This window comes from Vanellus vanellus (genome assembly GCF_965231255.1).
Source record: "Vanellus vanellus genome assembly, chromosome: 1".
Taxonomy (NCBI): Eukaryota; Metazoa; Chordata; class Aves; order Charadriiformes; family Charadriidae; genus Vanellus; species Vanellus vanellus.
This window is the reverse complement of record NC_138905.1, coordinates 202377635-202394170: the sequence shown is the minus strand read 5'-3', so window position 1 is coordinate 202394170 and position 16536 is coordinate 202377635. Positions and strand designations below refer to the sequence as shown.

Genomic DNA, 16536 nt, shown 5'->3' with positions numbered 1-16536 from the left:
CCATTTCTCTTGCTCTTCTATGCCCTGAAGTTTTACAGAAATGAATTGGAGTTATTCTTAGCTTTGTAACAAGGTTAACAAAGCATAAAGCTGACTGTGAAGTAGTGTCAACCTAAGGTCTTTTTTTTTTGTCCAATCCACTTCTTTTTAAACAGTTTCTTTCTTTCCTTTCCCTTTCTTCATTTGCAAGAATTTCCCTCCAGCAATTCCATGAGGCACTTATTTATTTTTTTGGAGTGCTGCACTTTCTTACACATCTTGTGAACAGAAAAAAAAGAGCACTGCTCACAGCAATCTGAAATGTCACAGTCTGTCACGCTGTTACATAAAATGTCACATCATACAGCTTGTCATTTGAAAGCACCAGGTTATGGACAGATATCATTTTCTGACTCCAGCTGAACCACTGCAAGAGGATGCCCTTTATCACCATCCCCTCTGGCCCACTGATGTGCCAGCAGAGCTACTTCTGCGAACCCTTCCTTGCCCATTCCAGGCAAGAGCAATGAGATTACTGTAAACAATTTAAATGTTAAGTCTTTGCTAACCTGTTTCATTGTAATAAATCTGTGGAAAGCTCATTCTGACCAGCTCTGCCAAGAGAGCTGACAGGGAAGGAAAAGCAAGAAATGTAAAAGCAGTGACTTCTTCCCACTGGCCCCCTGGCTGCAGTGCGCATCTCTGTCCATGCCCGTATGATTGCTCATCTATAACCCCAACATGTCTCCATTGTTCTGAAGCAAGACTTCATAGATTTGCAACAGGACGTCCTTTAAATTTCCCCATCACCTTTTGCCATGTGTAAAACTGAATATAACAGAGCTGATAACAAGAGTCACCAGTACATAGAGATTATTCTTTCTTGGTCAAAGGAGTAGGCATGCACAAATTTTCTATCAACTTTTCTTTCAAAGCTATTGCGATCTGGGGAGCCAAAGTGATTCTGCCTTACGTTGTGCCTACAGGACATTCTGTTTTACTGGCACTATTCCCGCCATTATCATTAAGATTATGTCAGTGTTTCCACTAAGCACTGTGTCTCTAAGGAGCTTATGGTAACCAAGCTGTCAGAATTCATTCTGGGCTCAAACTTCACATATTGTAAATTCCCAGTGATGGACATTTCCTTTCTTTAAAAAACATCAAGTTAATCAATATTGCAATACATATGACATAGCATTCGGAAAAGAATTTGGGTTTATATTGCACTATTCAAAATCCTGCAGGTAATTTATCGCAGCCAGAACATTTTGCTCAGAAGTGGCCACTCAGGGGGGAAAAAAAAAGTTAAAGAACTGCGTTTTCTGACCTGCACATTGAGCCACAAAAGATATTTCTGTGATGTAGCTGGGCTGTCTCAAGGTGCTGAGGCTTTGCTTTGTGCTTGACAAGGCTTGCCACGTGGAACTACTTATTTTAGCGGAAAGTTTTGCTCAACTCTTAATGATGCTGCTTCTGGAGGCAGGACACATGTAATGGCTTACACGACATCAAGCTTTGCTGTGAAGGATATGGCAGTGCTCTCATAAACCTTCTGTGGGGCTCTGTGAGCCCCAGAACAAAACCAAATAAAACATGACTCTTGCTGTGGCTAACAAGAGAGGATTTATCAACCGCTCCATTGTCATTAAAGGATTGGTGTGAAATGGCACAGGCACAGGGAGATTCCATGTGTTAAGACCCATCATCCTGGGGCAGAAAACGGAGAAACAAATACCTGTTGTGGGTGTGCGCCATCCATCTCTATCCATCTACTGTTTTCAATAGGAACTGTGTGTGCCAGACTGGAAACTTCTAGAGATGTACAGCAAGCCGAAGAGCAGCACAACTAGGGAGTTGCATATAAAATATATGTACTTTGGTATACTCTCTCAGATCTCTTGGAATTTCCTACTTTAGGAGAGAAAGCTGGAGTCTTTTAATAATATTCTTTCAACGGAAGGGAAAAGAACAGATATTTGGGGAAAGATACTGGAATAACCATCAACCTAATCTGTTAACCCTTATTCATGGAAACATTCCCACGAAAGCATGAGCAGGCCTGTGTCTATCTAGAAGAGATACTGACCCCCTTCTCAGATTTTTGTGTCATGCTTAAGGACAGGATCACATTAATCCAGGAAGCAGCCAGGGAAGGGATTTGTCTGCACAGGAAACATAGAAGACAATATTAAGGACACCTCCTCCAGACAATGATGTTGCGAGTGGACACACTGGCTTTGCCATGCGGGGCGTTTTGAGGATAGCGCAGTTGCCCTCAGAGCAGCCGGCACAGGGGCTGCAGGTCAGACAGCCTCCATGTTCCCAGGGCAAACTGGTGGTAGCAACACCCGCAATTGGGAAAAGCACCAGCAATGAAGATAACCTTCACACTGGGTTTCCCACTGCTGCTGTCGGTAGTGGAACTGTCCAAGTGAAGGAAAACTGGGAAACAGCTACACAGGAGCATAGGCAGGGGCCCGTGCTGCTGACCTACTTGCAGTGAATTACTGGCTGACAAACTTCTGATGTTGGTTGTCCTCTCTATAACACACATCTCATACACAATTTTTAAAACTTCCACTTATTGCAATGACAACCCATTTATTCCTTCCTTTCAGTGTACGAACATTTCTGTACTGAGGTAATTTAATACAAACAGTAGGGGGGAAAATCAAGAATCTATGGTAGAGTATTACCCAAGTTATAAAAGCAGTTTATTACTCTATTGTGTGTCTAAAATTTCTGGAACATTGTAGCAGATGTATTTTATAGAGAAATGACAACACGTTTTAATGAAATCCAGGTTTACATTCTGGCAACACTTCTTCCTTAATTTTATATGTTGTAACTGAGTCCACTACCCCACCAGGAAAAAAATCAATAGAATATTTAGTACATCTCACCATCACACCTTCACGTCTATTTGTGTGGAGAAGAAAATAACTCTACGTGACAGACCAGGACTTACTTGAAACTGAATTCTGTCTTCCTCTGCTGTTGATTACAAGTTCCAGTTTGTTCTGGTCTCTTCCAGGTGAAATTCAAGCAGTCATTACAAATTTTGCTGGACCTCTCTTGCATAACACACACCCTGTTGTTGACTTAGACTGCAAACTGTTTCGCACTGGGTCAAGCCTGAAGTGCTGTGGAGCTGCTCTCCTGCTCCCTCCTCTCCCCACTCAGGGGATGCGGCAGGGTCACATCCTGCATCCCTTATTGGTGCCGGCTCCGGGCAGCAGCGCCCGAAGGAAAGAAAAAGAAAGAGCCCCACTGTTCCCAGTTCCCATGCCCAGGCCTGTGGCAGAGCACAGGAGCACTGTGGACATCCTTCTGAATCCCTCACGCACACAGATCCATCAGGTACAATTTAGCTGCCCGGTATTAGTTTGTCTCTGCTGAGTATGGATAAATTGCAATTTTTTAAAAAAAGATTATAGTTCAGTCAAATATATTTGCTTTACAAGAACATTTCTGACACAGGAGTAAGCATCTCTGCCAAATTGTGTTTCTTTCTCAAAAGTAGGTGGATGCTGCAGGTTTTCAGACAAACTCCTGTAGATATTTAAAATGAAAAAAAAAAAAAAAAAATAGAAATGCAAGTGATAATGCCCATCTGCGTAAAATATTATTCTTGGAAACATTTTTTCTGAAACTGAAAAAAAAAAAGCGTTCTGAGGATGCTCTTTCAGGAAACACCTGATGTGGAAAAGTTCCATCCAAAGGACAGATTCGTAACATCTGGCAACATCACAAACAACTATAAACAAGGTCTTACACTGGCAAGTATGAGGCAGCTGGTTTGCAAGGCACACCAGTGGCTCTGCCCCGCATACGACACCTGGGCCCTGGAGCGTGCACTAGGCTGTGCAGACTGAATGCTGCTACTGTCATCTAAACAGTTAAAGAGCAATTTTGCAACATTGTGTAATAGTAAATCATCTTCAAAGCGTTTTTATCAACTTGGGGTCCTTCTGATGACTTCAGAGAGAAAGAAGAAAACGTATATGTAATCTATACACAAGTATAGATTCCTCCAATGCAGTCAAGTCTTGGTGCTCCTGAACTAGGACACTGCCTTGGGGTCTCCGCGTGCTTTAGATATACAGCGATGGAGTCATTTTATACCTGGCAACCTAAGAGCACACTCTTTCTAGCCTTTACCATGCTGATTCACGCGCCTGCTGGCTCACATGCAAGTGGAACAGGACTGCAGAAGCCCAGCAGTTAACAGTACATTTTGTGAGCCCAAGTCATCTCAATTCAAAATAGGGCAAGGAAGAAGAACTGAAGCTTAAATGAAAACAGTATCATTTTCTAGGAGCACTACAGGGTTCTTGAAATCCACACTAACTTTGTTACAAAATACAGGAAATTAAAACACTGTAACAAAATCTACTGCATATGAAGCATTTGGAACATAAAACAGATCTGTGATGTTACCATGACACAAAATGTAGAAAATACCAGCAATCATATTTGCAAAGAAAATGCGACAGTGTTCTTACACCACCAGTTAAAGGCTGTGTGCAGCAGCAGCTCCATCCAATTTGAGACTTTGCTCACTAGGCTGATTGTAAAGATGCCTGAATGATGATTGTGCTGTTCCCAGAACAGGGTAGTTGAACCTTCCACAATCAAGACAAAGACCAAGTCCTCTGTCAAACAAGCTTTATCGGATACACATACAATCACACAAAACTGAGGAGCAGTATGTAGTCCTGGTTAGGAAGAACTCACAAATGCAGCCAGTAAGCCAGTCCTGGGAGCCTTGGGAACCTGAAAACAGCATGCTGCAAAGAGTGAGGTTAATTCAGCGTCTTTGAACTGAGATTCAACGTACTCACAAGTCTGAAATGTTCAGAGCTCCTTGTTCTGGTCACCTGTTACAATTTTTTCTAGTTCCTTGAAGGTTTACCTCAATGTTTGATATCCCAGGCCCAGTTGTGCCATTCCTTTCTGTATCTTCCCAAGGACACTTTTTATTTACTACCATCTTCTCTGTTCTGCCTATAAAGTTTTAAGTCACACAATATCAACTGCTCCTTTTATTTTTCCCCTTTCAATCACAATTTACTGAGGGTGTTTCATAGGCCAACAGGCTACTTGATCCACAATACTCTTCTCTAAATGGCTGTGGCAGCTTTGCCCAGTCCCATATCCTAATGGCACCAACATGCCATCTCATTCATACCTTTCCTAGATGCTCCAATAAACCATTAAAAGCTCACTATTTAAATAACCACTGAAATAGGAATGCATGCTAACAATTCTTGAAGAGGCAATTAATACTTCTGAGACCACTCGTCTCGGTTCTCCACAGGCATTCATATCTGAAAACATTTGATTCATATTATGTGTATCTCCTTTACAACAATAAAGGCTAGAGACTTGCTTGTATATAGTCTTACTCTGCCTCACTAACGCAGTGAGGAGCTTTCATTTTCTCTATAGCATATGCTATATATACATATTTACCCATATATAAACTGTTTGCACAGAACACAGCATCCCCCCAAAACCTAAGAAACAGTAAAGGGAGGGTGAAGCCATCAACTGCCTCACTGCCATTAACGGGACAGACCCTATCCCTGTCCTCTCCCTCCATCTCCCAACTACTCCTGGGCACGCACTTCCACCACTCACTTTGCACCAGGTCTAGCAATCATGGAATCAGTTTAGAAAGTGTCAAATGCAACAAACTGACAGAAACCCAGCCCCCAAATGGATAGTTTTATCTTAAATTAGGAAATTTAACCTATCCTTGGAAGCATCTAGTGAGGGCCACAGCTGGCAGAAGGGAGGGAAAAACCCCTCACATGACTGAGAGTAAGGACAGGCAGTGGGGAGCTAAATCCCCCTCCTTTGGCAGGAGTGAGCTGTTAGACTAACTTGGGTACACGTGGGACCTCAGCCTAAACTGGTGGGAATCCAGTTTACCGTGTTATGCCTTGTTTAACCAGACAGCACCGTCTCCAGTAAAATCTGCATCCTGCAGTCCTGGTTACAGATCACATAATTGCATTTTCATTTCCGAATAATTTCCAACTTTCTCTTCCAAATACATAAGAAGTTAAGATTCTAGACTGAAAATAAATTGTGATTGTTAATACAGTTCATGAATAATAAATTAAGTCATGCTTAAATTTACTTAAAACTCAAGCACACTAGGTCATTTTTCACATAAATAAAGCACTCAAAAAGTTCTAGCAGAAGGAACCACTTAGATTCATAACAGAACTGTGCTTTATTTGTTACAGCTGTTCCTTTATGATACCTGATCCTAGACATAAATTCCTTTGTTTTGGAAATGGCGGTTCACATACTGAGCCCAAAGCGTGTATTATCAGGGCAGATATAATTAATTTTAGCAGCGTAATAAACTGCATCGTTGCCTGGGAAATAAAATTTTGCAAAGGCTGAGTCATTCCCTTTGGTAATAAAATGATGATATGCTATAACTTAATGTAGATTAAAACCCGTACAATACTATCCAGGCTGCCACAACGGTAAGTTAATAAAGGCTGAGAGTGAACTCTAATAGGTTGTTGGTTCTTCTGTCTTGTATTAGGTGTGCCATAAATCAACATTTTAAACCAAATTCTGTTGGTTATATTAGAGGTAAACTGCAAGAGCTTTTTTTTTTTTTTTTAATAGTATGGACTCATAACTGTTTTTCTTCTTTATGATGTACGCAGAAAGCTCATAGGTGAATATATTTTTCTAATTTTTTTTCTCCCCTACATATTTTTAAAATAAATAATACATTGAAAAGATACATCTACAGTGTTCAGAAATGCAGAATCAAAACACAACATCACCCTTAGAGCACAGGTATTTCAACAGTTATAACACTTTAACAAGCATATGCTTTTTCGTGGTGCAGAATTTATTGTATTTATTTCTCTCCTATATTACACTTATACTTGAGAAAGCAACCCAGCACGGATGTAAAATCACCCTGTATCTCCTTACTCAGAGAAGTACCTTGCAGAATGAGGCCTGGAAACACAGCTTCGGTGGCACAGTTCTGTGTTGTGCTCTGCTGCAAGCATCAACAGAAAATTATGAGCAGTATAGGAACACTGTAATAATATAGCATCAAATATAGCTTAATGGGATGGTTAAGGGATGGGAACATCTGTCACATGAGGACAAGCTGAGAGAGCTGGGACTGTTCAGCCTGGAAATGGCTCCTATCACTGCGTATCTCATGGGAGGTAGTAAAGAAGAGAGAGCCAGGCTTGTCAGTGGTGCCCAGTGACAGGAGATGAAGCAATGGGTACATACTGAGATACCAGAAATTCAAATTAAATACAAGAAGAAAAATAAACTCTTTTTATTTTTTTCCCTTTTTTTTTTTTTTTTTTTTTTTTTTTTAACTGTGAGGATGACTGAGCACTGGAGCAGGTTGCCCAGAGAGGTCTCCATCCTTGGACATACTCAAAACCCACCCAGACCCGGCCCTGTGCAACCGGCCCTTGCCAATCCTGCTTTGAGCAGGGGTTTGGACTAGGCAGTCTGCTCCAGAGATCCCTTCCAGCCTCAGCAATTCTATCAGTCTCTTACTTTGCACCTGCAAGCACATACATTTCTGCATCATTTCAGAGAAGAATTTTGTTTTACTCTTGAAATGAGAAATAAATTCACAACATTTGAGGAATGCAAGTGTAAATTCTGTGAAAACAAATGAACAGCCACTGATTCTAATAAGAGCAACAACCAACCTAAATATTTAAAAAAAAAAAATCACATCAGAAACACAGATCTCTCTCCTACTTATTTTGTAAGACACCACCACAGACTCAAATTTAACCTAATAAAAGATTCTGTTATTGGAAAAACAAGACCATAAGTGGAAAGCATATGCATTTGATGCTTCCTCAATGCAGTATTAAGGGAAGCTAAATTCTAAATATGATTTACCCCCTTCTAATTTATTTTAGTCCACTGCTAGTTACAGTGGTTGATTATATTATTTACTTATATTAGACATCTGTTTAAATCTGCCTCCATATAGAAAGAAGTAGCTTTTTCCAAGGGCCATCAGTATCAGTAGCTTATTGAAAGCTTTTCTACACATTACAAAACACAGGCAACGATTCAAGACACTATGCGAGCACAACGCTGATCAGAACCAGCCGAGAAGCCCAGGGCAGCACACCCTAACCCCCGGCACATCACAGCCTGCAGAGTGCCATACTCCGCTCCGATCACCGACTCTACCCCAGATGTTTACAGGTTTTAGGGAGAACCGCGTTAAGTCCTGTCAGGGAACTACCGACCATCGCACTGCCCCGCAATAAGGCCCAGCAGAGCCTCGCCTACAACCGCGTCCCCAGACCGGGCCCGGGCAGCCCGTGGCCGCGCAGGGGTAACAGACGGCCGCCCCGCTCTCGCAGGTCGCCGCTCGGTGGCGATGCGAGGGCAGGCAGCGGGGCCCGGCCGCCAGGAACCACCCCCCCTGCCGCGGGCTGCAGGCTGAGGGCTGCTCCCGGGCGGCGCCCACCGCCCTTCCCCTCAGGCGCCGGCGGGAAAGCGGGGGGCGGGGGGGGGGCGGCTGCAGCCGGCGGCGGTAGGGCAGCATCTCCTCCTGAAAACCGCCCCTTCGCCCTGCAGCCGCTTGCCCAGCCCCGCTCCCGGGCTCCAACCAGCGGTGCCCCACGGAGGCCGCCCCCGCCGAGGTTGCCTTCCCTCCCTCCCTCCTCCCTTCCGCCCGCCCCGCGCCGGCAGCCGCCCTCCGTCCTCACACCCAACGGCCCTCCGCGCATGCACTGCACGCCGTCCGCCCGCCCGCCTCCTCTCGCGAGATCTGAGGCGCCTGGCGGGACATCCGGGGCTGCCGGTTGTTTGCGCGGCGGGGCAAGATGGCGGTAGAGTCGCGCGTTACGCAGGAGGAGATCAAGAAGGAGCCGGAGAAGCCGATCGACCGGGAGAAGGTGGTGGGGGTGGTGCCGCGCGTCCTTTTGTGCCGCTCCCGGGCGCGACAGGGCGGGCACTGGGGTGGGTGGGGGGTGGTATGCCGACGCTGTGTAGGCCTCGGGCTAACGGGGGGTGGGGGAGACGAAGGGGAAGGGGGACGGTTGGGGGTGGCGAGCGGCCCCTCATCCCCGCCTCGCCCCGCAGACGTGCCCGCTGCTGCTTCGCGTCTTCACCACCAACAACGGGCGGCACCACCGCATGGACGAGTTTTCCCGCGGCAACGTGCCCTCCAGCGAGCTGCAGATCTACACCTGGTGAGTGCGCGGCGGCGGCGGCCCGCGCCCCTCCGCCCGGCCCGCGGGCACGGAGGCGGGCGGGGCCCCGCGGAGCGGGGCTCCCAGCGGTGTCGGAGAGCTTGGCTGGCTTGAGCTCCGTGTCCCGTACTCAGCTGCAAGGGGGAGTTCGATAGGCGTTGCTTAAAACGGCTAACGCGGGGAGGTTTCCGTGGGTGCGGGTGTGCGCTGCGCTGCGGTGGCAGCTCGGCGGGAGAGGCGGCTGCTGCTTACAGCCGTGGCAACACGGTGCGCCTCCATGGAAGCCCAACTTTAGCCAAGTGCCGATGGCTGCACGCTGAAACTTGCTGCGGTTGTGTTGCCCAATTATTGATGCACGTAATCAGAGGCTTATGTTATGGTGTACCCTTTCGACACGGAGGTTCTCCTTTAACTAATGCTTAAATTTTGTTCCGAGAGCCCTGTTTTTTCGGTAGAAGTAGTTGTGCCAGGAGGCTTGAACTGTTGTGTGAACGGTGAGTTGGTTTTAAGTCAGAGCCTCTTGAGAGTGGAGTAATGCATTTCTCTTTGTCTGGTCAGGTAGCAGTGCTTCAACAGAGAACTGCTTTTAATTTTTTTCAGATTTAGTTTGGAGAACTGCTTTAGTCTGTATTGCAAACACGTTAGTTTTTGTGTGTAGTATTTTGGTGAATGCTTTTGAAAGTGAATTATGCTACTTCTTAAATCTTATTTTTTTCTTCAGGATGTCCTGTAGGGTTATAACGTGTATGTTATATGGTTCAATAAATCCATTTTTGTAGCTAGCAAAGCATGCAGTTCTAATTTACTTCTTAATGGGATTTATGGACTCTGTCCGGGCTATTGATGGTGTCTGAGCTGTTTGCCATCTGCAGAAGTCAGAATGGGCATTGTCTGTCAACACACTGCTCCTTGGTTGCTTGAATCTTGGAGTGAGTGTACAGTCTGTATAATTAGAGCTGCTTTAGTTGTGATGATTGAGTCCTTTTGTTCTTGAAATTCTAGAAATGAGCTTTAGCCCTGGTTTTGTTGAAGGCTGGAAAAAGGAGTGCTGCCTGTTAGGGCAGAAATGGAAATCTTGATGGAAATGGAAGACTTAATTAATGATTATTTTTTTTCTTTTATGTTTACATTTCCTGTAGTATTCAAGAAGCTATTTTAACATAGACACCAACTTAGGTTAGGAACCACAGTGTTCATTGTATAAATGCATTAAAAAAAAGTTCCCTGCTGTTTAAATAGTTACTCTCTTGAGAGATATGGAAAAGTAGATGTTGAAACAGGCCCAGAGGTGAAGAAACTTGTTTCATATCACAGCACATTAGAAGCCAGTACAGCTAGAACCACATTTGCACTAGACCATGTTGCCTTTAGTGTACAGTAAGTGGTGAATTCTCCCAGTTGTTTTAATAACTAGAGCAATTTCTTGTCACTTGATCATTATACCAAAATGTATTGTTTGGAATGCCATGTAGTTGTGAAATCAGTGGCTCACTATAGCCAAAATGTAAGATCTTGCTCGTCTTCAGGTATTGACAGAAAGTATGCAAAGGCAAGGAAATGTATGGTTAAGTTGTAGCAATATGTTGATTCTCCTTTAAACATGTTTGGGGAAGCTTTTTTTTATTGTATTTGCTTTTGAGAATGTGAATTTTTTTGGTTTGTTTGTTTACTCTAGGATGGACGCAACTCTGAAAGAGTTGACCAGCTTAGTGAAAGAAGTCTACCCAGAAGCACGGAAGAAGGGCACACACTTCAATTTTGCAATTGTTTTTACAGATCTCAAGAGGCCTGGATATAGGTAAATGGCATTTCTTTTCCGGGTTAATAGAAGACTTCAGGCACTGGAACAGTAAATTGTTTATCATTAATGCTGATTTTAAAGTTCAGAACCCACAAATCAAATTTTTAAAGTTCTTGTTTGCAGTGGTCATCATATAGTCTGCTATCTCTAAATTCTGCTTGGTGGGCATTGTTGTTAATGTGTTCCCAAAACAATGAACCTGTGTGCTGAAGGCGCTTGTCACTGTATTGGCAACTAACCAGAACATGGACCTACAGCTTGAGATAAGGCTTTGTTTCTGGTGATATGAGTAGTAGTAGGTGTTGTATCTGAGAATGTATTTGGGTTTTAGTAGTGGTCTTGTTGCAGGTATCCATCTTCCAAGACTGTATGAGCTAACCTTTGTCAGCAACCAGTGGATATATCCTGCTCTGTTATGTGGGGGGGGGTCTTATTCTGTGTGTGCGTATGGAAGGGGCCAAGGGGTTCTCTCTAGTATTTAACTTAATATGGGAGAAGGTCCCCCCACCCCTCTGCCCCATCAGAAGAAGGATTTGGTGTGGCTTTTCCTGGTGCACCTGGTACTGGAGAGAAAAAAAACCTCAGCATCTTGTGCGGGTAGCTAAATACTAAATTCAGTGCAGAGGATGGCATGGGAAGGTGGTCATGAGACGATATTTAAATATGTTTAGCTGATATGTTTTGGACATCTCGAGAGATTTGCCTCTGATAACTACCTTGCCTTTCCTCTCCTGCGCACAGGGTGAAGGAGATCGGCAGTACCATGTCGGGCAGGAAGGGCACAGATGATTCCATGACATTGCAGTCTCAGAAATTCCAGATAGGAGACTACTTGGATATAGCAATTACTCCTCCGAATCGCGCACCGCCCCCATCGAGCCGCATGAGACCATACTAAGCTATTGCTTCTTTGTATGATTGCATCTTCTGTTTATTCCTACTTGCTGTTCTAAAGCAGGCTTATTTTTTTGCTTTTGTTGCTAAGCAAGAACACCTGAAGACAAAGCTAAGCATCAGAAAATAAACTTAACTTTTAAACCTTTTAGTTTATTTGTTTAGAAGAAACATTTATCTTTAGCAGTGCCATCATCCTATTCCCACTTGTTATAGTTTGAACAGTAAGTCAGCGTGTCCAGTGTTTCAAGACTTCCATAAAATACGACCAGAAGGATTACAGGTGTTCTGTAGTTCCATCTTGTTTGGAATAAAGATTGATGTTATTAATCTTTTGGTAGTGTGGTAGTGGTTTGTGGTTTGGGTTGCTTTTGTGGTTGTGTTTTTTTTTTTTTTTTTAAGTGGATTTCTGCGGAGAAACTTCTGTTTTTAAGCAGCAATTGAAATTGAAAGGAGCGCCAAAGCCTTTGTCTGGTAACTTCTGGGCTTGTTGCATAGAGGTAGGTGGCCTTGTACAGGAGGTTTTTTTTTTTTTTTTTTTTTTAATACCACTACTGGCTGGATTTTGGAGGATGAGCATGTGAGCGCTGTGGTTGAAGGCAGGCAAGCTCAGTGTTACGCTCCCTGCTGACAGGGGAGGTCAGAAATGAGCTGTGTAAGACTGCCTGTCCTCCTGCAGAGCTGCTCCATCTTGTGCCAAGGTGATGCCAGTCCATGGATTGGGAGTGGCCTCAGTGACCCGAGTATATCCTGGGATACTGAGGAGCTGCTGGCCTTACTAGAGGAAGATGTGGCTCGGCGCACTTGCACGTTATCCTTATTTGAGTTCTGAAGGAACTTTAAAACTGGAGAAGGAACTGTCTTTAAAAACAGAAGGTATAAAGCTGTCTTTGAAGATCCTGCGTTTTTTAGAACAGTGGTCTCCAAACTTTTTTTTGATTGCACACCCTTATCAGTATAAAATTTTTGAGTGTACACCCCTGAAATTGTTTATTTAGAAGTGATACACATCTACTACTGTACTAATATATTATGTGCATTTTAAAACTACACAAAAATAGATATGAAAAAAGAAAGGTGAAATACTTAAAATATTTTAAAATTGTATTTATTAATGGTAGCAAAATCTTCCTGCACTCCACTTGCGTGCGTACTGCTTTGGAGATTGTCTTGTCTGGCTTGTCTTGCATCTCCCACTTTGGACACCACTGTCTTGGAAGATGGAAGTGTCTGCAGAGACCTGGCCAGAAGGAATCCAGTGTTTTCAGATCGAGGTTGACTTAAGGAGCATGCAGACTCTCCTAATGAAAATATAATGGCAGGTGCTCTGCCCTGAGATGCTCTTATTTGCAGTTTAGATGAACTGAGAAGAGGTTAGGCAGCAAGTCTGCACTCTGGCAGTGCAGGTGGGAGTCCTGACCCTGACCGCTGGGTTCTTGCCCAAACGAACCTGCGGGGTGGAGGCAGCTGGCTTGCATACCTGCATCTCCTGGGCTGTTGACCACAAGCAATATATTGTCAGTGTACACTGACCAAGAGGGCAACACCCAATTTTGGCTTCCAGAGCTCTAAGGAAGGTGAGTACTGTAGTCTGCTTCCCTTAGTTATCTTCATCTAACAAATATCTACAATTTTGGACCCTACACTGACCAGTCTGAGCTGGGTAAAATACCGCTGCTTGGCCCTCAGTAAGATGATTTTCACAAATACTTGCAGCTTGTATGCAGCACTAGTTTCTCAATTTACTGTAACCCTGGGGTGTTGGGGAAAAGCCAAGGAGCAGTGAGGTATCAAGGTTCAAGGCTGTTCTGTGTTAAAAGTTACTGATGAAGCTGGAGGTTGTTGAGGGTGTCTATAGTGGCCAGCTTCCAGAACCTCAAAAGAGAGGAATGGGTAGCTAAGGGGTCTCAGTTGTCCATGGGAAGACTGGAAGGCTGGTGGTCCACATGATGGACACTGCTCTCTGGGAAGCAGCTGATGCTGCCTGGTACCTTCTTTAAGGAGCAGGAGAAAGAAGGGGTGACCCATCTCCCAGCAATTCAGTGCAACACCAGAGAATGGGGCCTGTGGCTTCCCGTAGCTCAGTGCTTGCCTGTTTCTTCTGTCACTGCAGGGGGAGATCTTGAGACATGCAGGTGCTTCTGGTCTTAGAGCAGGCTCCAGCTGTCCTCAGGCTGTGAGCCCTGAGCATCCAGCTGGTCTGGAGAGAGCCAGGCCCTTGTTTTCTGCATGTGGGCACCTGTGCGCAGAGAGAAAGGCAAGAGTAGAAGCTGTAGCTGCTCCTTAGGGCCTTCATCTTCCTCACTTAAGGCTTTAGCAGAGCAGAAGCTAAGACTGAAGTAAGCATTCCTGTCTGCTAGGGACAAGGCATGTGCTGTGATTTATGTATTTTTATATATATTTGTGTTTTCCTATCGGGAGTCCCTTGGTGCAGTATAGTCTGAGGGATTTTAGGTTCATTTTTGCCTATAGTTCACCCACTTCTGTCCCCCTTCTCTGGCTTCTAAGTTAGGGAGTTGCGATTTCAGCCTTCGTGAATGACCCTCATTTGCAGAATTGCCTGCATCCGAGTCACTTTTTCCCCTAAGACTGAAAAGGTTGAAAAGCACTCCCCACCCTTTTTCAGAGAGACCTCAAGAAATAAAAACTGCTTTCTAAAGGACTGTGAGCCTGGAAGTGGCAATGGAGCTCGTCTGGTGTGGCCAGAGGTGGGATGTTTTGCCGGGGTGAAGTCAGTCACCTCTGCTGCGAGGGGGTGGCTCTCCACGATACTGATACTGTGAGGAACCCGCCTGTCATAACAGCTCGGTGACTTCTGTGTCACCGGGGCAGGTTTGGTCAGGACCTCTGCTGCCTGTATACTGGGTTGTGGCCAGCAGATCAACTGTCTGTTTTTTGGCACCTTGCAGACCTGGGCAGACAGAAAAGTGAAGACCACTGTTAAGTGGCCTGCTTGCCACAGGGCATCATCCATGCTGCAAAATGAGCGAGGCTGAGTCCTGCAGTAACCAGCGTGTAATTACAGAATTGCACAGCCTCCCACCGAAGGCAAGGATAGACCTGCCTTTAGAGGTGCACAGGAATACGGGCATGTCCTCATTTTTGTGTCCTGCTTTTTGCTGTAATTGCATTTAAGGATAATCCTCAAAATTAAATATCAATATATAAGGCAACGGCAGCAAGTGAGCCTGTCTGTGACGCAGTTGCTCTGGGAGGTGGCTTGCCTTTGGTGCTGGAATGGGAGATGTGGCTCAGTGAGGGCTTGTGCCTGCCCAGCCTGGGGCAGGTCTTCACACACTGCAGAAAGAGAGGAACAATGTACTGGCTTTATCTTTAGCAGCATATAAAGCAAAATCACTAGGAAATGAACATGCAGAACTACCTTCAGTAGCAAATCCTTCAGCTTGACTGCTTAGGCTTGGAGTTCACCTTCACATGACTGCTATGGAAGTATAAACCTCAGCCAACCTCTTCCCCCACTGCTTCGGGCTAAACATCTCTCGAGAAGGAGATTTGCCCTCAAACACTTGCACTTTGCACAGAAAGGTAATGCAGAAGTGAAGAGTGTTCAACTTTCTGTGCCTATTTTTATGCAAAAAGACATTTGAGAGATCAGTGCAATTATGGTTAGGGGTTCCCTACATCAAAAATCCACTACGCAGTCAAGGCCAACAGCAGCAGTTTTAGACATCAGGATACAGTGAGCAGCTGTGAGAGCAGACAGCACGAGGGTACAACCATCCAGGTGTTGCAAGAGGTAAGTGAAAGTTGTCACCTGCTGAGCTTCCGCTGCACCGGAGGGAATTTACTCACAGTAACAAGGCTGTGTGTCTCTTCAAGCTACTATAAAAGCTGAGGAAGGATGTCAGTCCCTAAAAAGAGCAAAATACATACAGCACTGTGGTTTGGGGAAATTAAAACAGTCTCAAAACTCAACAACAGTGAGCAATCCCATATGCTCAGGAAGCAAAGCCGTGTAGACAACACTACACCCAGATCTGTCAATCCACAGGGCCTGCTTTGTATGCAGCCATTTCATGAGGAATTTTTTTCCCCTCATTGAGGCAGCTGGATGAGATGTTTTTTTTTCCCTTTCCTTTTTGGATGCTTAAAGCCCTAACAGGTACAACTCAGTTTCATGTCTGCACTTTCACCAACATCCACCCCTCCAAAGCTCTTTTTATCTCACAGATGCATAAGGCAAAGAACTAGGATGATAGTTTTCCAAAAAAGTTTTTCTGACACTGTCGTTTCTTAGAGGTAAACCCCACACACAGCACCGCAGGCAGCTCTTGATCCCTGCCCAGGCCCCTCCAGGGATACCACACCTACTCCCCCCTTTTGCAGGTGACCCTCCAGGCCTTACCTTGTCCCTATCCGTCCTCAGAGAGGCTTGTTTTTTCTCTGCCTTTAACTGGTGACAAACACCTGGGCCACTGGTGGAGGTCTCCAGCCCCTGTGAGCCCCGGCCCCTCTGACTGCAGCAGTGAGCCAGGTGAGCTGAGATCCCACCACAGGGCCAGGGGAGCTGCCCTGTGCCCCTCGCCGGTGGGGTGCAGCACAGTCAACTGGACCCAGATCCAAACCCAAGGCAATTTACCCTAATATCTCAACTTGAATTGGACA

The 16536-nt window shown here is 45.0% G+C and overlaps 1 protein-coding gene across 1 annotated transcript; it reads left to right on the top strand.

Moving 5' to 3' along the window:
- Positions 1 to 8805: 8805 nt before the first annotated feature.
- On the top strand, positions 8806 to 12240 carry SAP18 (Sin3A associated protein 18). The gene is made up of 4 exons (XM_082480220.1): positions 8806 to 8918; positions 9106 to 9215; positions 10891 to 11013; positions 11758 to 12240. Exons 1-4 carry the CDS (start codon positions 8847 to 8849, stop codon positions 11912 to 11914), a joined length of 462 nt encoding a protein of 153 aa, XP_082336346.1. The 5' UTR covers positions 8806 to 8846; the 3' UTR covers positions 11915 to 12240.
- Positions 12241 to 16536: the final 4296 nt, after the last annotated feature.

What these genes read in the sequence shown, in the direction of transcription:
- SAP18 (XM_082480220.1), top strand. Translation starts at nt 8,847, where the DNA reads ATGGCGGTAGAGTCGCGCGTTACGCAGGAGGAGATCAAGAAGGAGCCG. An exon ending in AGCCGATCGACCGGGAGAAG is followed by an intron (nt 8,919 to 9,105) that starts GTGGTGGGGGTG and finishes CTCGCCCCGCAG; the next exon opens with ACGTGCCCGCTGCTGCTTCG. An exon ending in GAGCTGCAGATCTACACCTG is followed by an intron (nt 9,216 to 10,890) that starts GTGAGTGCGCGG and finishes TGTTTACTCTAG; the next exon opens with GATGGACGCAACTCTGAAAG.